The 20604-nt window shown below is 67.6% G+C and overlaps 2 protein-coding genes across 5 annotated transcripts; both read left to right on the top strand.

Moving 5' to 3' along the window:
* The first annotated feature begins 7709 nt into the window (after nucleotides 1–7709).
* SEPTIN5 (septin 5) lies at nucleotides 7710–15398 on the top strand. 4 transcript variants are annotated; one of them, XM_055405254.2, is made up of 12 exons: nucleotides 7710–7824; nucleotides 7974–7984; nucleotides 11846–11942; nucleotides 12038–12124; nucleotides 12318–12441; nucleotides 12517–12651; nucleotides 12754–12871; nucleotides 12975–13076; nucleotides 13753–13849; nucleotides 13934–14069; nucleotides 14195–14297; nucleotides 14431–15398. In XM_055405254.2, the coding sequence occupies exons 1-12, from the start codon at nucleotides 7782–7784 to the stop codon at nucleotides 14485–14487; spliced, it is 1110 nt and encodes a 369-aa protein (XP_055261229.1). In that variant the 5' UTR covers nucleotides 7710–7781; the 3' UTR covers nucleotides 14488–15398. The 4 variants fall into 4 exon arrangements, with proteins under 4 accessions (XP_055261229.1, XP_055261233.1, XP_055261228.1 ...); XM_055405258.2 differs by lacking the exon at nucleotides 7974–7984 and having other exon boundaries at nucleotides 7772–7824; XM_055405253.2 differs by lacking the exons at nucleotides 7710–7824; nucleotides 7974–7984 and adding an exon at nucleotides 10960–11271.
* Nucleotides 15399–15503: 105 nt separating this feature from the next.
* On the top strand, nucleotides 15504–16674 carry GP1BB (glycoprotein Ib platelet subunit beta). The gene is made up of 2 exons (XM_055405259.2): nucleotides 15504–15653; nucleotides 15854–16674. Exons 1-2 carry the CDS (start codon nucleotides 15644–15646, stop codon nucleotides 16459–16461), a joined length of 618 nt encoding a protein of 205 aa, XP_055261234.1. The 5' UTR covers nucleotides 15504–15643; the 3' UTR covers nucleotides 16462–16674.
* The last annotated feature ends 3930 nt before the right edge of the window (nucleotides 16675–20604 follow it).

The following is a 20604-nucleotide window of genomic DNA, read 5'->3' on the forward strand; positions in this document are numbered from 1 at the left end:
AGGACGCCTTCTTGTCATGCTTGTGGCAATGGCTCCTCAGCCCTGTGCGCGCCCTGGAAACCTCTGAACGCACAGGATAGGTGTTGAGTTGTGTGGTGATGAGTTGTCTCAATAAAGCGCGCAGCCAGAGGCCGGGGGCAAGCTTGGTGTTTCCGAGGGGAGGCGAGGCGGCCTGTTGGCTGGGGCTGGCGTGGGAGCTGGGGCTCAGCTCCTGGTTGGGGCTGTGCACACGGCGAGGGTGCAGCCTGAGGCCTGAACCACACGGGGTCTCAGGGGTCCCCCCTGCGGAGGTGGGGTCAGTGTGGCCAGACCCAGAGCCGAGCCCGAGGGGCGCAGACCAGGTGGCCTTGGCTGGTGTCGTGGGCTGAGCCGTGTCCCTCAGTTCATCTGTTGAAGCCCCAAACCCAGCGCTCAGAATGTGGCCGTGTCTGCAGACGGGCCTTGAAAGAGGCGACTGAGTGAAAATAAGTCACTAGCGCGGGGCCCTGACCCAGCAGAACCCGGGAGGTCAGGACGCAGACACACGGAACTGAGGGCGGTGCACACTCGCCAAGGACACAGAGCTGCCCCAGCCTCAGGCTTGCAGCCCCCAGGCTGTGGGGGAGGGACTCCCGCCGTGGAAGCCCGGGGCAGGGGGTGCTGGGTGCTGGGGGAGCCCCGTGAGCGCACTGCTGAAGCAGAATCCGCGCTGGACGTGGAGTGAGAGGGGAGGGAATGGCCAGAGTGGTTTGGGATTCAGATCCCAGCCGCTGGCGGGTGGGGACCCCGCATGTTAGACGGTAAACTGGGCCGGAGTGGAGTGGTCCACGGGGGGCTGTCCAGGGACCCCCAAGATGGTCCCCAGCCGCTGCCAGAGGGGGTTGAGGACCCAGCAGCCCTGGGCAGCCCCCAGCTCTGTCCGTGCCCCCTTCATGGGCTCCAGAGCCAGGCACTGTCCGCACTGGCAAGTGAAAACAAAAGCCAGAGGCGCTGGGGTTGAGCAAGGACCCCACGGTGGGAGGGGGAGAAGGTGGAGTCCAGGGGCGGCCCAGAGGTCAAGCCCGAGGTCCCCAGAGCACCTCCACCGTCTGGGGAAGACCCGAGGGGCTGGCAGTTTGCTGCAGGCGGCGCGGCCCCTCTGGGGGAGGATCCTGCCCCTTGCCCCCACCAGCAGGGGCTCAGAAGGGTCTCCTTGGATCCATGAGTGGGGAAGCAGAGGGGGTCGTGAATTCAGGGAGAATGGAGATGGTGCCAGATTCTCTGGGACCTGGAGCGGGGGCGGGGTGTCAATGCCCCGGAGAGAGCCCCCAAAACACCGCCCGGTGCCCCCCACCGGCCGCCCTGACAGCGCGTGCTGGGCTGGTTCTCAGCGGCCTTACCCCTCACTCAGTGCCCCTCCGCTGGAGCCTGCGACGCCGCCCTCGGCTCTGACGTCCTCCCCGGAAACCCTGGCCAAGCCAAACACGCCTGAGTGGGGCTCCGTCCTGAGTCAGAGCTGTTGGCCATGGGCTGGGCTGGGCTCTCCTGTCCCTGAGCCCGGCCACCCTCCCGATGCCTCCCCGTGGGGCCCAGGCCACACCCGGCGCGAGATCTCAGAGGCACTTCAGGGTCTACAGGCCCCACGCCCACCCCCACGCCCGACCACCCGCCTTGGACGGCCACTCCTCCCCTCTGTCCCGCAGGCCTCAGGCTAACTCACCTCAACGGGGCTGTCCCCCACCTCCTGCCCTAGGCCACCCCCGGCTGCTGGCCAGAGACAGGTCAGTGTCCATCATCCAGGCTGTGAACAGAGAGAGGACTGGCCGGGAAAGAGGAGCATTTACAGATTTTATTTTTCAAAGACGGGCCTGAGAAGTCTTCCAGCCCACACCTTCTCCTGGAGCCGCCATGCCCTGTGAATGTGAGGGTGTTCACACACCCCACTGACAGCGGGTTACATGACAAGGGACGCTGCACAACCTCCCTGGGGGCTCGAGGCCCCCGCGTGGCCAGGCTCCCCCAGATATGATGGGGAGAAGCCCCAGGGCTTAAGGGAAGTGTCCAGCCGGCGGCCGCAGTGGCAGACACTGAAATCACACGGCCGACCCCGCTGAGCCCTCCCAAGGTTCTGACCCACAGGATCCACGAGCTATTAAAGAATGACTACATAGGGGACGACCGAGAATGAGATGGCTGGACGGCATCACTGACTCTGTGGACATGAGTGTGAGTGAACTCCGGGAGTTGGTGATGGACAGGAAGGCCCGGCGTGCTGTGGTTCATGGGGTCACGGAGAGTCGGACACGACTGAGCGACTGAACTGAACTGACTGACTACATTGATGTTGGACCATAAAGAAAGCTGAGCGCCGAAGAACTGATGCTTTTGAACTGTGGTGCTGGAAAAGACTCTTGAGAGTCCCTTGGACTGCAAGGAGATCCAACCAGTCCATCCTAAAGGAGATCAGTCCTGAATATTCACTGGAAGGACTGATGCTGAAGCTGAAACTCCAGTACTTTGGCCACCTGATGCGAAGAACTGACCCACTGGAAAAGACCCTGATGCTGGGGAAGATTGAAGGCGGGAGACGGGGACGACAGAGAATGAGATGGCTGGATGGCATCATCGACTCAAAGGACATGAGTGTGGGTGAACTCCGGGAGTTGGTGATGGACAGGGAGGCCTGGCGTGCTGCGGTTCATGGGGTCACAAAGAGTCAGACAGGACTGAGCGACTGAACTGAAGTTGATGTTTTAAGTTACTAAGTTTCAAATTGTTATGTAGCAACAGATAGTCATTTCAAAGCAGACTAGAATTCAGAACAAGATCCACGAGAAAGCTAAAATCTTGAGTTTCATCAGACGTGTCAGGGCAGTTCAGGGGGAGAAGGTTAAATTTTTTATCAACAAATGGTGCTAGAACAGTTGGATAAACTGTGATCTCTACCTGACACCATGCACACAAATGATTCACGATGGATCACAGCCCTACAGAGCGAGTGCTGAATGCACAAAGCTCAGAGAGGAAACAGGGGAGACCGTGGTTCGTGACCGTGGAGTAAGTGGGCAAAGATTTCTTACAGAGAACAAAAGAAGCTTGAGGTAGAAAACGAAAAATCAATAAATTGGAACTTACCCAAATTACAAACATCTGTATGTTTTTCTTTTCTTTTTTTTTTTGCCACATGGGATCTCAGTTTCTCAACCAGGGATTGAACCCAGGTCTCCTGCACTGCAAGGCAGAATTTGAGCCATTGGGGAAGTCCCCCGACCAAGTTCAAAAGCAATTTAACAAGGAAGGAGCCAGCAAATGCTTTGGGAGCAAGTGGATGCTCACAAGCCATCAAAAACATCAGCCAACCTCTTGTACCTTATACAAGAACGAGCTCAAAGTAAAATCACAGACTTAGATTTAAAACATAAAACTGAAAATTTAGGGGGAAAAGAGAAAAGCTTTTGTACCCGGAGCTAAGCAGCAGATTCTCAGACTTGGCGTTCCTCTGCATGTGCTGACAGGGCGCCCGCTGGGAGGACTGGGTTAGCCTTCCGCACGCAGCGGGGCTGGCGGTGCCCTCCTGGCCGGGCAGCTGCCATGGACGGTGTGTCCCTTGGACGGGCCTGCTGTCCACTGGACGTGAGAGCCCGCTTGCCCTGACCCGTCACAGCGATCTAACGAGAGGTGAGGGGCAGGCTTCTCTATGGCCCCCGGCTGCACACATGAACCCCTCGCCCTCCGTGTTGGGGGCAGGTGTCCCCACGGCCCCCTTTCCAGCCTGTCTGGGCAGAGGGCACCCCGGAACCTGGGGCAGGCGGGGCTGTAGCCCACAGCGCCCACCCCGGGCCGAGGCCCACCCGCTGCCCCGGCCCTCACTCAGGCCTTCGTCCCCCTGCACTCTGAACCCCGCCTCCCGGTCCGTGCCCAGGTACGGTGCCCGCCCCCAGCAGGGCCGAGCAGGCGGGAGGCCCACAGAGCTCGCTGTGCCCCTCACCCTCAGGGTTTGGGGGTGGGGGAGGGTGACTCACCTTCCTGCACACCAGGAGCCCCCTGGGAGAAGAGGACCCATGGACCCCAGCCTGGGCGCCCCCACAATGGCCCCAGCGTCACACTGAGAAGCGGAGACCTCAGAGGGGGGCAGTCCTGAGCTGGCAGCCAGCTGGCACCGCCCAACCCACGGGGAGGGACACGGGAGCTGGCCGGGCAGCGGGGGAGGGGCGGGTGGCGGGGCGCTCCCCGTGGGGGCCTGAGCAGTGTGCCCCCGCCCGTTGGAGTGGCGGTCCTTCTCTTGGGCCAGCACGGAGCCTGACCTGGGCCTGCTCTGCACAGTGGCCCCACGCCCGGGCACAGATTGCATGAGTCAGTGGCCCAGGCGCCACCCGGGGCCAGTGGGGGTGGGCTGCGGGGGTCACAGCCCCCGTGTGCTGAGCGGGGGCTGTCCTTCTCGAGCCCCGTGCTGTCACCGAGGACGGGGGCCCCAGCCTCGAGGGGTGTGCGGCTCTGAGTGGGCTGGGACGCAGGGAAGCTGCTCCCAGTGGGCTGACTCTGCTGTGAGCTGACCGTGGTCCTTCTGTGTCCCTGTGAAGGGCAGTGTGGCTCTCCTCCCTCCTGTGGCCCTTTCCTCAAAGAGGCGGTCCAACCCTCCAGGGGCCAGTGCGACCTGCAGCCCAGAGACCAGGTGTCGATGACCAAGTATGTCCAGCTCGGCTTCTGCCCTCGACCCTGGACTCAGACGGACCGAACGTTCTGGAGCATGCTGCCAGCGACCCCCAGTCCACCAGACCCCGTGTCCCCCGGACAGGGTGCCCTGTCTCCAACGTGACACCTCCGGGCTTAGGGCTTACACAGAGGCACCAATGCCCATGTGACCACCACAAATGCCCACGCGTCTGTGTCGACAGGAAGGACGATTCGGCACCAGCTAAATGCGGCCTCGGGAGAACTTCCAAAATAAAAAGAGGTGGTTTTTTTTTGTTTTTCTGAAAAGCGTCAAGCTATTTGTAGCCCAAGCTGGTTGAGCAGATTTTTCTGGGTGTAGCTTATTTTTTCACTCATTACCTTCTTTTTCTTGTGAATTAGAAAGTCGCGTTCTTCCCACCCGGGAGCACCTCTCTGACTTCTCCCTGTACCACTGCCAGCCTTCTTCCTCTGGTATTGGTGGGGGCGGTCTCAGACCTGCTCCCCCCAGCCCAGGAGGCTGGATTTTCCTTTAACCACAGCCCCGAGGCGGGAGGCAGGCTGGCCGGGCTCTGGGCTCTCCTGCCCAAGGTCACCCGCCCCCAGGGTCATGACCTGCGGTGGACAGGGGCCATGAAAGTGTTGCACCAGGTGGTCAGTTGGCAGCATCCAGGCTGGAGAAACCAGAAGAGGCCCCCCTGCCATCCTACCTGGCAGAGCAGAGGACAGGCCTGTGAATCACTGGCTGGAGCCTACATGCTTGCTCCGGCAGCGGAGCCGTGATCTGTCCCCCAGGTTCTCTCAGCTGGAGGGGCAGCCTCTCCGTCTGTGGCGGGATTCGGGGTGTCCCCTGGACTCATGGCCGGGTTGTGGGGGAGCAGACCCCACTTGCTTCCCGCCCCGCAGCCCGCGGTCACTCACCCCCCTGACGTTTCACCAGAGGCCCGACCCGGGCCTGCCCTCGGGAGTCCTGGGGCGGCTCCGGGCCCTCTCGCCATCAGCTCCAGCCGGGGTTTCCAGGCCTGAGATGCTGGGCTGCAGCCCTCCTTTGCTGACGCCCACCCTCCCCTGGAGCACACTTAGATGAGAAAAGACCCGCCTCTGTGGTGTTCCGCACCCCCCTGCCTCTGCAGGATTGTTTTAAAACCCGTAATCTGCCAAGCTAGGCCCTTCCGGCAGTCCAGTCCCCTCAGGGCCGAGTTCAGACTCCCTGACCTGGGGCTGTCTGGAGCCCCTCCCAGACCCGCAGGACAGGGTGGCTTAGCCCGTCCTCGAGTCTCCGTGAGCACAGGCTTGCCTGGGCCAGTTGGTGCTAACTGTTGAAGTGGCCTTTCGCACTGCTGGACTGGACTGCTTTGCTAAGCTACAGGTCCCCTGAGATGGGGTTTCCTCAGAGGCCCCCAGGGCTGGTGAAGGCTCAGAAGTCCTGCCTTGCACTCCAAGTGTCCCCTCTGGCCCCACGCCTTTACCCACAATCCCGAACTCCCTAAAGCTCTGAAAGAAAGGTTTTAAAAATCTTGTGACAAAGCCAGTCCTAAACCAATATATACGTTTACTATGGTCTTTATTTATTCCAGTCATGGGAACAGTTGTGTTTTACTACCAAAATCTTAAAAAAAAATTTTTAATGTTTCTTTTGGCGGTGTAGCATGGGGGGACCTTAGCTTCAAACCAGGGATGGAACCCAAGCCCCCTGCGGTGAAAGCACAGCGTCTCGGCCTGGGGGGGAGGGCCGGGAAGTCCCTCAGAACAAGACCTTCACAGCGCAGCCCCAGGGCCCTGTGAGGTATGAGGTCATCTGAATTCCAAACGCTCTGGCCCGAGGGCCAGGGGCAGGGTGGGGGTGGACTGGTCCCACACCTCGCGCTGGACCAGGCGTAGGCCCTGGGGGAGGGGACCCCGACCAGCCGGGCGGCAGTGAAGGTGCTGCCCCCTGACTTTCCCACCTTGAGGGGACACAGGCTGCCCAGTGCCGGCGCTCAGAGATGGTGGAGCCCACAGGCCAGCAGAGGGCCCAAAGGCGCAGGAGGGCGGGGCGGGATGGGGCTTCCTGCCTGTGGAGGGGCCCTCACCTGGGGGGCTGCTGACCGCAGGCCCGACGTCCCTCCCTGAGGGACTGAGAGCCCCAGACGTGCCTCCTGGGGGGCGCTACTGGGAGGTCTAGGCTGAGGGCACCTGGGAGTGTGGCAGTGACCGAAACAGACAGGGGGCACCCGGCCAGGGGAGACCTCAGCCTAAGTGGGGTGCAGACCCTGGCCCGCCTTCACAGTGCCCGGGGGGCCCTTTCTCAGGGTGGTCTCAGTGGGTCCACCTGTGGGTGTGCAGAGCACAGGGTGCTGGGGTGCGCCTGGGGGTGCAGGGTGAGGGTGGGAGCCCCCCCGGGAGCCCCCCATCTGGGATGGCAGCTCATCCTCATCCCTCACCAGTGATCCTGGAACTGGGGCGGACCGACTGCCCAGGTGTGTGCACTTGCAGAGCCAGGTACAGCCACCAACAGCTGCAGGAGATGAGCCGGGGCTGGCGGTGCACCAGGCATCAGGCTTTCCGCCAGGACAGGGCCAGGAGCGGGGTTCCGCAGGCCAAAGTCCCAGGCATCCATCCTGATGAGGTGGGGGTCATGCCCTGACCTCAGCTGGGCAGAGCCTGCCAGGCAAGCCTGGTGGTGGAGCCTGTATGAGGCCCGGGCCTCTGGGGGCGGGCTTTACAGGGGGGACCACATCAAGGATGATCAGAGGTCAGGGGTGGAGGGGGTCCCACGAGGGTGGAGGAGTCAGAGCCGGGGTCTGGGTAGGGCCCGGGGATCGGGCAGGGACGGTGCTGCGGGGCCGGGGGCCCTGGGCAGGGAGTAGGGGAGAGTGGACAGCGGCCGCGGTCACGGGGTCGGGCGCAGCGCGGGTTTCGGGTGCCCCGGCGCCCGGCCAGCAGGAAGGGAGGGCGTCGCCCCAGGCGGCGGGCGCGGGGCGGTGGGGGCGCCCGGGTCCCCGCCCCCGCCGGCCGCGCCGGGTCGCGCGTGGGCGCGGCGGGCGCCGATTGGCTGGCGGGCGCGCGGGCGGGGCGGGCGGCGGCGCGGAGGGGCCGGTCACCCCGCAGCCCGGCCTTGGCCTCGGCTCGTCGCCGCCCCGCCCGCGCGCACGTCCCCCCCGGCGGCCACCATGAGCACAGGCCTGCGGTACAAGAGCAAGCTGGCGACCCCAGGTGAGCCCGGCGCCCGCCCGCCCGCGCGCGCGCGCGCGCGCCTTTGTCCCCGCCGCCCGCGCGCCTCTCACCCTGTGTCTCGGTCTCTCTCCCTCCCGCCGGCCGGCCCTGGACCCCGACCCGACCCCCGACCCGGCCCGCACTCTCAGAGGACAAGCAGGTACGCGTGCGCCGCCGCTCACCCGGCCCGCTGTCACCCACTGTGCCAGCAACACCGCGCGCCCCGGCGCGACCCCGCCCCCGCCCGCCGTCATCCCGCCTGTCGCGATAGCCGATCGATCGTCAGCCCGGGTGCTGCGGGGCGGAGGGGCGCCGTGCCGGGGTCCTGGATCCCGACCCTGGCCTGCGCGGCGTGCGCCCCTCCCCGATGGGGGATGGGCCGGGTGCCCCCTCCCACTGGTCCAGCGTGGCCTTTTCTTGTTGAACTGGCCCGAGACCGCGTGCTGGGGGTCCTGAGGGAGCCCCTGGTCATGGAAGGCCACGGGCGGGGGGAGGGCTCTGCGTCCAGCAGCCAGGGCCGCCCCAGCACCGCCCCACACGGAGCCGGCGGGCGGCTCCTCCGGCCACCCCACCCAACTTCGCTGCATCCTCTTCTCACTGAGCGATGTGAGTGGGCTGACCTGGGGCCTCTTCCCCAGACTGGGAGCCTCCAGGGCCTGGTCTGAGTCATCCCCCTGCCCTGCACGGGTCTTCAGACCTAGGGGTACAAACTGGTTCACCCAAGGGCCGGCCTGGACCCCACCCTCCAGGTGCAGAGGGCTGGACGGGAGGCCGCCTGGACACCCACTGTAGATCCGGCTGAGGTCAGGTTTAAATGTTGAGAAGACCCCACGGAGCGGGGCGCATCGGGGGAGCTTGGGGCCCTGGGGCAGCCCCGCTGACTGAGGTCTCTCTGCTCGAGCGCAGCCGTGTTCAGGGCAGAACAGGAAGGCCTGACTCGGGCACCAGGGTGGCCTTGGCAGCCCTCGTCAGGGCTGGGGGTTCTCTCCCTGGATGGAACCCCACAGTATTGGCCCAGGTGCCGCAGGCGGGCGGAGTGGCCCCGCAGGGGAGGCGGGGGCTGGGAGTCGCCAGCTGCGCCCTGGGCTGGGAGAGGCTCGTGGGGAGGGACCTCTCATCCTCACCCTGCCAGCGAGGGGCTCCCTGGGGAGCCGGGGCCGGGAGCTGCCTGCCCGTGCTGCGGGTTGCACAATGAAGGAGATGCAGGGCCAGCCCACCAGCCTGCCATTGTTCAGGGAGAGACGGGGGAAGCCCAGGGAGACCGGCCCCCTGCTCTGGGGCCTGCAGGCACTCGGGGTCCCCTGCTGGGGCTCCAGCCCCTCCTTGCCGGTGTCTGCCCCACCTGGAGCTCAGCTGGGACCGGCCTCACCCATGCCTGCCCCCAGGGCCCGAGGCAGAGGGCGTGATGCGGGTGTGGTGTAGGGTCCCCAGGATTGGGGCCAGGAGCCAGGCATGTGGGGCCGGCTCCCCGTGGGTCTTCACGGTTCCACCGTTGGCGTTCTGAGCCTCAGCCCGCCGCCCCTCCAGGAAAGACGGGGATGCTATGGACCCCTCTGTGCCCACCATCTCAGGCATGGGGTGGGGGGCTCTGTTGGTCCTCTGTGCCCTCCCCCACCATACCCCCTCTCAGCGAAAGTGGTGGCTCCACTGGCTCTGGCTCCTGTCTCCAGAGCCGACAGGGAGATTCTGAGGATGAAAACGCCTCGAGCGCGTCAGGCACCAGGTGGTGGGAGGAGGTGGGTGCGGTGCATCTGCACCCCAGGAGCCTCAGCAGCGTCTGTTGTGCCTCGGGGCCCAGACAAAGCGGGTGGCAGGGCCTGTCCTTGGGGACCCCCAGGGAATCCCCAGCCCTGTGCGGGTGAGGTGGGATGTGGGCTGGGCTGGCAAGGGCTGGGCTTGTCCCCTGTCCCAGGCCTCCCGAGGCTGTGTCTTACCAGCGGGCAAACCGAGGCCGTCTGGGCAGTGCACCCCTGAAGCCCCAGGGTGTGGGGAGCTGAGGCCAGGCCCGGCTGTCCTCGGAAGTGCCCCGGGCCTGAGATGTCAGCTTGTCCACCCGGCGGGACCTGGGCCTAGGAGCCGTGTCTAAGGTGGCACCCGGGGTTGGAAGCTGGGGGATACTCAGCCCGGAGGCCCCCCACAGGTCCATGTGGTGGATGCTTTCTCGGAGCCAGGGCAGGGGGCCGGGCTGTGGCCTGTGGCTCCCCCCGCCATCCTTGTGGATGAAAGGCTCCCCTGTTCCCAGCAGTGGACCCACCCTTCCTCCCCAGGTGCCAGCAGCCTCCAGGCCCCACGACAGCAGCTCTGGCCTGGCGGACAGAGGCCCCTTAAGCGGGGAGCCAGGAAGGGAGGGCCAGTGGGGGTGTGGGGGCCTCCGGGCCTTACTGACAGAGTTCAGAGCGCATCCACCTCTTTGGACGCCCAGCTGCTTCCCATTGGTCTGGCCTGTTGAGATTCTGGTGGGGGCCTGCGGCGGGGGGGGGGCTGGGTCTGGGGGCTCAGGAGACCCCCGTGGTCCCTGGCATCACGGCACAGGCGGGAGGGCAGAGCTGGCTGGAGCCCCCCAGGCCCCCTATTGCCCAGTCCTGGGGGTGAGGGCACCGTGGAAGCTCAGAGTGCCCCCGGGAAGGGGTCCGCTCCATCAGGCCCCCTCGGCTGGCAGCAGCTGTCTGGCCAGCAGGGCTGGCCGGCGGGTTTGGGGAGCCACGCTCGGGCCACAGCGTCCGCGTTTGCAGAGGGACTGGGGGGCGGGCATCTAGGGCTCTGACCGCCCCATCCCGCCCAGCGCGGGCCTGGGTGGGGAGCGGGGCTCTGCCCTCGCAGGTGCCCCGCTGGTCTCGGCGGCCGCGGCGGAGAGCATTCTCCGGACACACGCGGGGCGCGGGCCGCGCAGGGAGCGGTGCGTCTTCGGGGAGTCGCTGGGCCGGGCGGGAGCGCGCGGAGGGCGCGCCCTCTGGCGGCGGGCGCGGCGGCGCGGACCCGCCGTGGACCGGCCCCCGCCGTGCAGTCGCGGGGCTGGCGGCCCGAGCCGCGCCGCTCCTCGCGCAGCCGCCCGCCCGCCCGCAGGGCTGGGCCCCGCCCGCCTCCGCTCCGGTGGCTCCGCCCGCGCGGCCTCATTTCCAGGCGACCGTCTCCCGGAGACCGCGCGCTCCCGTCCGGCGCAGGGACCTGCTTGTGCCCGGGGCTGGCCGTCTGAGGCCGGACCCGCGGCTCCAGGGGGGCCTCGGGGTCGCGCATCGCGTGAGCGCCGCCCTCCCCCGGGCCCCGGTGCCCGGGTCAGTGCGCCCCGCGGGCGGGAACACGCCTGGCGGCGGGCGGGTCTGACCCTCTGGGCCCCAGCGCGGCCCGCACGGTCCCAGGCTGGCGGGGATGGACTCGCTGGCAGCACCCCAGGACCGCCTGGTGGAGCCGCTGCTGTCGCCGCGGACCCAGGCCCAGAGACGGCTCAAGGTGTGTGTGGAGCGGGGCGCGGAAAGTGGGTCAGCGCGCGCCCACCCCGGTGCCCGGACTGAGGATATGACGGGGGCCGCAGGGCCCTGGGGTGGGTGCCGGGGGCTGCTGTCTATAAATAGTCCCAGCTCCACCGTCGCTGCTGCCAGCCGCCCCCGCGGCTGGATCCGGGCCAGATGGGGCTTCCCACCCCCTACTTTCTCGGAGGAGTGAGTATTGAGGGAGAGGGTTTCTCCAGCTTCCGAGGGCCTTGGGCACGTCTGAGGGGTCGGGTCCTGGTGCCCTATGCCCCCCACCCAAGGACACCGGCCTCACTGGATGTGCCTGTTGCCCCCGCTCCGGGCACAGACTCGGTCTCTGTGAAGCCCTTGAAGGCACCACCACCCTCCTCGCCCACCCGCCTCCCACCTCCGGGGGCCTTTGCCCACAGACCCTTGCCCGCTGCTGCCACTGAGATGCCCCTTCCCTGGGGGACCCTGCCCTGCTGCCACCATGGCCTGAGCTTGGTAGGGGCAGGGCCCGGGGCTGCCCCAGGAACTGGAGCGTGTCCCTGACCTGCCCCACCCCCGTCCAGGACATCGACAAGCAGTACGTGGGCTTCGCCACGCTGCCCAACCAGGTGCACCGCAAGTCCGTGAAGAAGGGCTTCGACTTCACACTCATGGTGGCCGGTGAGCAGGCTGGGCCCCAGGGCGGGCAGGGGCACGGACAGCCATGCTCCATCTGGGGCCCTGGGACCTGACCTCCCCACTGCATCTGTGGGCAGGGGAGTCAGGCCTGGGGAAGTCCACACTGGTCCACAGCCTCTTCCTGACCGACCTCTACAAGGAGCGGAAACTGCTGAGTGCTGAGGGTGAGTGGGTGGGCCCCACGCCCCCTGCTAGGTGACCCTTTCGAGGGCTCCTTCCAGGTCCAGCCCCGATCCTCTGTCCCTGAAGCATGGGTCCAGACCGCCGCCAGGCCATGTAACCTGGGAGTGTCTGGAATGCCCGGGGGTGGGAGTCAGGGCCACGGAGGCCACTCTAAACCACCCCCCCCCGCCCCAGAACGCATCAGCCAGACGGTTGAGATCCTGAAGCACACGGTGGACATCGAGGAGAAGGGCGTGAAGCTGAAGCTCACCATCGTGGACACCCCGGGCTTCGGGGATGCCGTCAACAACTCTGAGTGGTGAGGAAGGCTTGCCCGGGCTGCCCCGGCCCCCGGCTCCCAGCCCGGCTGGCCTCACGCGCCCGCTACCCCCAGCTGGAAGCCCATCACCGACTATGTGGACCAGCAGTTCGAGCAGTATTTCCGGGACGAGAGCGGCCTCAACCGCAAGAACATCCAGGACAACCGTGTGCACTGCTGTCTGTACTTCATCTCCCCTTTCGGGCACGGGTAGGTGGCTGCCCTGGGCCAGGGGGCCCGGTCTGTGCGCTCCTCGGGCACCCCCTCCCGCTGCCCGCGCCCCTCGAGCCCCTCACCCCGGCCCCCTCACAGGCTGCGGCCGGTGGACGTGGGCTTCATGAAGGCCCTGCACGAGAAGGTGAACATCGTGCCCCTCATCGCCAAGGCCGACTGTCTTGTCCCAGGGGAGATCCGGAAGCTGAAAGAGCGGGTGAGCCTGCGGGGCTGGGGGGTCTGCGTGGAGCTCGAGGGGGGGGGGGGGGCGGGGAACTGAGGCCGCTGGCCCCTCCCCTGACAGCCCTTGCCGGCTGCAGATCCGGGAAGAGATTGACAGGTTTGGGATTCATGTGTACCAGTTTCCTGAGTGCGACTCGGACGAAGATGAGGACTTCAAGCAGCAGGACCGGGAACTGAAGGTGAGCCTGCAGCGCTTGGGGGGACCCCAGAGGCCACTGTACACTAGAGGAGTGGTGGGGCCCTGGTCTGACAGGGGCAGGGGGGCGTGAGACTTTCGTCCAGGCCATAGCGTCTTGGCCAGGGGTAGCCCAGGTCCCTGCTGGCCACTGTGTTTTGGGCCCCATGTGGTTCCTGGGCCATGGAGTGCATGCCAGGACACAGGGCAGAGCCTGGCCCTGCACTCAGCCCCCTTCTTGTACCCCAGGCCTGTGTATGCCCCGACTCCCAGAGTCCTGAGCTCTGGGGGAGGGAGGTGGCTTTGAGTGGTGATGGAGAAGCCAAGCTGGGCACAAGTGGCCACGAGGCCAAGACTAGGGTGGGCTCTTCACCCCAGAGTTGGCAGGGGTTTCGCTAACAGGCGGCACAGGCTCCGCTCTGGGGAAGGAGTGGGAGGGGTACCAGGTGGGGAGGGTACAGCCTGGCAAAAGCCCTCCATGTAAGCGGCACCAGCTCTGGCTTCAGCTGGCAACACAGAGGCCCGAGGTGGGGACAACAGGATCTCTTTGGGGAGAGGTTATTGTTGGGGACACTGGAGGGGTGGACCAAGTGCGGCGTGCCCATGCCCCTCCTGCACCGCGGACCTCACACCCATGCTAACTGGGCATGAGCCTTTGCACCTGCCCCCCCCCCACCCAGGAGAGCGCACCCTTCGCTGTTATCGGCAGCAACACGGTGGTGGAGGCCAAGGGGCAGCGGGTCCGGGGGCGTCTGTACCCCTGGGGGATCGTGGAGGGTGAGTCCAGGCCTGGGGCACAGCCTGTGGGTGGGAAGGCTCCCTTGGGCCGGCGGCCCCCTCACCGGCCGCCCCCGCCCGCAGTGGAGAACCAGGCACACTGCGACTTCGTGAAGCTTCGCAACATGCTGATCCGCACGCACATGCACGACCTCAAGGACGTGACCTGCGACGTGCACTACGAGAACTACCGCGCGCACTGCATCCAGCAGATGACCAGGTGCGCGCCCCCGCCCCGCCCGCCCACCCCGGGCCCCGCCCGGAGGCGCGGGAGCCGCAGGGCCTCGCTGGTGTCGAGGGTCAGCCTGGCCTCCAGCAGCCTTGTCCCTGGTGTCCGCCCTGCAGCAAGCTGACGCAGGACAGCCGCATGGAGAGCCCCATACCCATCCTGCCACTGCCCACGCCCGACGCTGAGACTGAAAAGCTCATCAGGATGAAAGATGAGGAGGTGGGCGGGGAGTGGGGGCGGAGCCAGGCGGGTGGGGCGGAGCCAGGCGGGGGCGGGGCCAGGCTGGGCGCGGGAGCAGGCCCCGCCCACCGCTCGCTCACGCCGCCCCCTGCCGCTCCTGCCCTGCCCTCAGCTAAGGCGGATGCAAGAGATGCTGCAGAAAATGAAGCAGCAGATGCAGGATCAGTGACCCCGCCGCAGCCCCACGTACCATAACTATACTGCCGGCTTCCAGACTGGCCCTTCCCACCCCTGGACCCCGACGGGCCTGGACTCGACGTCGGATTCGTCTGGATCGCCCACAGGCCCCGGCGCGACCCCCCACCCCAGAGTGGCCCAGACCTGGTTTTTCTCCCTCCTGTTCTCAGAGACGCTGGGTCACAGCCCCCAGCCAACCCTAATTTATTCTCAGCATCGGCCCCTCCCCTCGTGTGTATCTGCTTCCCGGGGGCCTGGACGGTGGCCCCCCCCCACATCCAGTCCTCTCTGGCCTTGGGGCGCTGGATCTAAGTTGGGTGGTGACTTCTGAGATCTGCCCCCAACCGGAAGGTCACTGAACTGACTCCAGGCCCTATTTCCATGGGCGGGAGAACCAAGGCAGAGTGGGGATGGGGGTGGGGGGCCGATCCCCGGGACCCTGGCCTGTTTCCCGACTCGGAGCCTCCCTTTGGGCCCCCGTGGGCCGGGTCCTTCTTACCCCTTCCCCCACTCACCAGGCACCTCTGCGCACAGGTTGGGAACGGAAGCCATTAGGCTCCCTCCCGACCTAAGGAGGTCAGCTGGCTGCTGGGGACAGTAACGCGGCTGGGCTTCCTAGTGAATGCCTGCGCCCCTCCCCAACGGCCTGATCTGGCCCCGTGGGGCTCCAGTAGCAGCGGGTGGTCGGCAAACTGGCCACCCCCGCCCCTGGCCCACCCTTTGCCCATCAGTGGCAGGAGGCCCGCTCTCCCCAGCAGCACTGTGGCCCTGAGTTCCTGAGTCCCTGGTCCCCATCCCTCCACCCGCATGATCCCTGGCCCTGAGCCCCATTCTCCAGTGTGTTCCGTTGTGAATGCTGCGCCCTGTCCTGGTGACAGGAGAACAATGTTGGTGAACGTCGAAGAGGGTGTCCGAATGGTCTGTGCGCCCCGGGAGCGAGGGGCCGGAAGCCCTGTCGGCCGGCCACCTGGCGATAGCGCCCTATCTGCGCCGGCGGCTCGGCCTCGGGGTTATTTTTGGCGGGGTGGCCGCTTTGTGGTTGGTTCTGCAGGCGCGCCAGCGCCGGGGAGGGGCGGGACGGCCTTATCGCCCGGTCCTGCGACCACCGCCCGGCGCTCCAGAGCTCGCCCGGTTGCCGACCTCTCGCCATGGGCTTCGGTGAGTCTGTTCTGCCTGGGCCGCGCGCTCCCCGAGGACATCCGGCGGGGAGGCTCTCGGTCCTCTGGGCTGCAGTCAGAGCGGTTCGGGCCAGACCCGGAGGACTCTTCCAGCCGGCGGGTGGGTGGAAAGGATCGCGGGCGGTGGCGATGCCGCCCGGGTCCCCGAGGGCCGGGCTCACCGCGGCGCTTCCCTTCCAGGGCCGCGCGGGGCGCTGAGCCTGCTGCTTCTGCTGCTCGCGCCGCTGGGCCGCTGGGCAGCGGACTGTCCCGCCCCGTGTCGCTGCGCGGGGACGCGCGTGGACTGCGGGCGCCGCGGGCTGACGTGGGCCTCGCTGCCGGCCGCCTTCCCGCCGGACACGACTGAGCTGGTGCTGACCGGCAACAACCTGACGGCGTTGCCGCCGGGGCTGCTGGACGCGCTGCCGGTGCTGCGCGCTGCACACCTGGGCGCCAACCCTTGGCGCTGCGACTGCCACCTGGTGCCGCTGCGGGCCTGGCTGGCCGGCCGGCCCGAGCGCGAGCCCTACCGCGACCTGCGCTGCGCCGCGCCCCCCGCGCTTCGGGGCCGCCTGCTGCCCTACCTGGCGGAGGACGAGCTGCGCGCCACCTGCCCGCCCGGCGCGCTCTGCCGCGGGGCGCTGGCGGCGCAGCTCCTGCTGCTCATCCTTGGGCTGCTGCACGCGCTGCTGCTGGCGCTGCTGCTGTGCCGCCTGCGGAGCCTGCGCGCCCGCGCCACGCGCCGGAGGCCGCTGAGCGCGCCGCTGGCCGCCGAGCGCGCGACCCCCGAACCGAGTGACTGGCGCTGAACCGTGCGGCCGTCCCCCCTCCCGCGTCCTCACGATCTCTCAGACCTGCCTCGCCGGCGGCCCCGCGCAGAGGCCTGACTGCTGCGTGCACCGCTGGCAACACGCACCTACGCCCTGGACCTGGACCGGGGAGGGCCTGGAGAAAGGCGCTGCCCACGCCCGCGGAGCCCCCCATGCTATCTGCACTGCCAATAAAGCCTGCTCCCCATCCGACCGATCTGCACCGTGTGCTGCAGAATCCCCTTCCCAAACCCAGAAAGAGTTCCGAGGAATGGTTCCCACATGACAGTTCATACACCTCCATATCACCTCCTGGTGGGGTAAACTCCCCCGGCCTGGACTCTCCCCAAAGTTCAAGTGGGGAGGTGTGGAAGGGCTGGAAGGACAGTGCCCGCTTGTGGGGGTGGGGGTGAGGACAGTGTGAGGACAGTTGGAACCCCACGGGCGGTGCACGTGCTTGGAGTGGAGGTTTCTGGGCGCCAGGGCAGGTCTGCCAGGTGGCTCCAAGGATGGTTCAGGGTGTGAGGTGCCCCAAAGCATCAGGAGTGCTTTGGACCAGAGATGGTGAGGGCAGTCAGGGGCCCCAGCAGGACCTTCCTGGGCATTTGAGTGAGAGGATCTGGAGGGCAAGCGAGGAGGGGGTGAGCCTTGCAAGCTGGGGTCCACAGAAGTTCCCTGCAGGGGTGAGGAGGCACAGGAGGTTGCAGGGTATCCTCCACCTGGCTGCCACCTCCTGCAGGAAGGCACCCCTGACTGCTTCTCAGGCCCTGGTCTCCCCCATCCCAGCCCTGGATCCAAGCTGAGCCACCAGGGCCTGGAAAATCCTGAGTACGTGCCCCAGTGTGGCTCAGGCTGCTAAGCTGGGCCTGGCGACCCGAGAGAGGGCAATGCTTTCCCCACTTCCGCTCTAGGTGTGGCCCCCACCCGTCTGGCCATGTGAACAATGAAGGCCGCTGATGAGGAGCCTGGGGCCTGAGCCCGGCTGCCTGGCCCAGGAAGGCCCCTGGCCCCGCTGACCCGGTTGGGGAGGCTGCCACTGACACGGGCTTTGTCTCAGTCTTTGTGGGACAAGACGGATGGCCCTCTGGCCGGGCCGATGCTATCTCAGGGCTGCCGGTGGGACGTGAGGCGGGAGCCATCCCCTCCTTTGTGGGCAGGTGCGTGGCATCCGGCCCATTGTGGGCTGCAGCTGACTGGCCGCTGTCCATCCAGGCTTATCACCAGATCTGGGACAGCGGCCCCTTCTGCACAAAGAAATGCCCTTTGCCCCCCAGGGAGTGGCCCGGAGCCCTGGTGGGGGTCAGACGTAATAGGCATCATGCAAGGTACACAAGCCACCCCCTAAACCCAGCCCCAGTGCAGTGCAGGAACAGGGTGTCATCCCTTCTTTCCACAGCAGGAAACCCAATTCCGAGGGGAGTCTCCCTGCTGGGCCCCAGAGCTTTCTCCGTAGCTGCCCTGGGAGCAGAGCTGAGACCAGGCCCCTGGGACCCCCTCTTCTCACTGAGGCCTCTGCGGGGCAAATGCAGGACCCAGAGAAAGGGACCTGGGGGGGGGTCGTAGGTGACCCCGAGCTAAGACAGGGAGGCCTCCCTGGGCTGTGGGACAGGTCCCAGAAGGAAATGGGAGTGACCAGTGGTGAACAGGAGCCCAGCTTCCTGGCCAGTGTCCTGTTGAGGGGCTGGGTATGATGGTCCCGGGGGCCAGGGGCTGCAGAAGGCTGGATCGTCTGACAGAGGAAAAGGCTGGCATCATGGTGTGGTCAGATCCGAAGAAGAACTCCCCCCTCAGACGACAGGGCAGCAGAACCCCGTGGTTACTCCAGGCTCACCCTGCCCTCCTGCTAGTTCCCCGTGATTTTTAGGGGCTCCGGCCACCGTACTGACCACTGGGGGCTGCCGGCCCTGACCCTGAGCTGACACTCCACACACAGACCCTGGGGCCTAAGCCTCCAGGGTGTGGTGAAGGGGAGCAGTCCCAGCTGGGGACCCTGGCTGGCCCACTCCGCGAGCCCCTGGCCTCTGGGTCCCCTTCTCCGTCTCAGGGAGGATACCCTGGCCCAGGGTCCCTTCCCCACTGACAGGCTGGTCCCCCCTGGGGCTCAGACTCCATCCAGATGGGAACAGCCCCACCAGCCCCTCATGCTGCAGCCCCCAGGTGGGCAATTCCCGGCTTCTTGCCCTGAAGCTCCAGTCCTCTGACCACACTGGTCCCCAGCTTCCCAGGGTGGCGGTCAGTGGTGTGAGTCCCAGGACCACCAGCCTCAGATCAAGGCCAGGCTCCTCCCCGGGCAGGCAGGAGCTTCCTGCTGCCACTCTGTCCCGAGTATTCAAGGCCTCCACGCCCTGCATCCGGGCCTGCCCTGCCCCGACACGTGGCGCACCAGCCTGGGGCCGCCCCGACGCTCAAGCCACATCCTGGCGACTGGAGGACGACCGAGGGGGTGCCGAGAGCGCTGACTCCCTGCAAGGCCAGGCGGCGGCCCAGCCGGACACAGCCCCGACCAGCGCGCGGAACCTCGGTGTTTTCGTCCCTGAAAATGGCAGATGCCGCGGCCGGTCCTCCCCGGAGCGTGGCCTCAGCCCGGCAGCAGAGGGCGCTCGCGACCTGCCGAATGGCCCGCGCGGGGCGCACGGGGCGGAGGACGGCGCGGGGCGCGGGGGGCAGAGGGGCGCGGGGGACGGAGGGGCGCGGGGCGCACGGGGCGGAGGACGGCGCGGGGCGCAGGAGCCCAGGGGCGCGGGGGGCGGAGGGGCGCGGGGAACGGAGGGGCGCGGGGCGCACGGGGCGGAGGGGCGCGGGGGACGGAGGGGCGCGGGGCGCACGGGGCGGAGGACGGCGCGGGGCGCAGGAGCCCAGGGGCGCGGGGGGCGGAGGGGCGCGGGGAACGGAGGGGCGCGGGGCGCACGGGGCGGAGGGGCGCGGGGGACGGAGGGGCGCGGGGAACGGAGGGGCGCGGGGCGCACGGGGCGGAGGGGCGCGGGGGACGGAGGGGCGCGGGGCGCACGGGGCGGAGGACGGCGCGGGGCGCAGGAGCCCAGGGGCGCGGGGGGCGGAGGGGCGCGGGGGACGGAGGGGCGCGGGGAACGGAGGGGCGCGGGGCGCACGGGGCGGAGGGGCGCGGGGGACGGAGGGGCGCGGGGCGCACGGGGCGGAGGGGCGCGGGGGGCGGAGGGGACGCAGAGCAGGGCTGCGCGCGCTGGCCGGGGCGGCCTGGGGTCCGCAGGGCGCTCCGGTGGGGGCGGGGCGGGGGACCAGGGCGCCCCCCTCGCCCCGCATCGACAGCCGGCCGCGGTCGCGGGAAGATAAGGGGCTTCTTCGGCCGGGCGGCGGTGGCCCGGGACTCAGCCCAGTGAGCCCGCGGCGCGGCCTTCCGCCGCTCCTAGGCTCGGTGAGCACTTATTGAGCCCCTGCTGTGTGCGCCGGAGCGCGGACGAGCAGGCGGGGGCTGCGGGGGCGCGCGGAGGGGGCCGTGAAAGGCTGGCCTCGCCGCCCGCCGGGTGCCCAGGGAGAGGGGCACCTCCAGACCAGGCCGGCGGCGGAGCGCGGTCCCCGCGGCCCCTCCAGCCTGCGGAGGGACCCGCCGCCCGCTGGGCGCAAGCTCCGAGGGCCCCGTGGACGAGGCCCAGGGAAGGGCTGGGGGCCAGGCCCTGGCCGTGCTGGGGGTGGGCCCGCCGACCAGACGGAGCAACAACATTGGTGTGGGTGGCGGGGCCCTGGGGGCCCATAGCTCAGCGCACCGTCTGCGCCCACCCCAGGCGTTTCCGATGGAGGACAGGCAGCGGGTGATAAATCACCAGAGCCCACACCCGCCCCCCCCCCACCGGTCGGTCATGGGGAAGGGGGGCTCCGTGTGACAGAGACGGGCCTAGAGCTGCGAGACGACCGACCGCAGAGACAAAGCAGCTCCTGCCGCCCACTGACCGCCGGGTCCCTTTACCCACCCCCCCAACCCCGAGCGCCCCTCCAGGAGCCTCTCCAGCAGCCCATCTGGAAACCAGCTGAGAACCACCCCACCCCAGCCTGCTGACCCCCAACGAGGGGGAGGGGGAGCAAGAACAAGGCCTCCGCAGCCACAACTCCCTCCCCCGGGGAGACCGTAAATCAGCAGGGGGCTCTTGCCAGCGCCTCCTCCCAGGCTCC

Source organism: Moschus berezovskii, chromosome 19 (assembly GCF_049115385.1).
Source record: "Moschus berezovskii isolate FMDL1 chromosome 19, NW_MosBer_1.0, whole genome shotgun sequence".
Lineage (NCBI taxonomy): Eukaryota > Metazoa > Chordata > Mammalia > Artiodactyla > Moschidae > Moschus > Moschus berezovskii.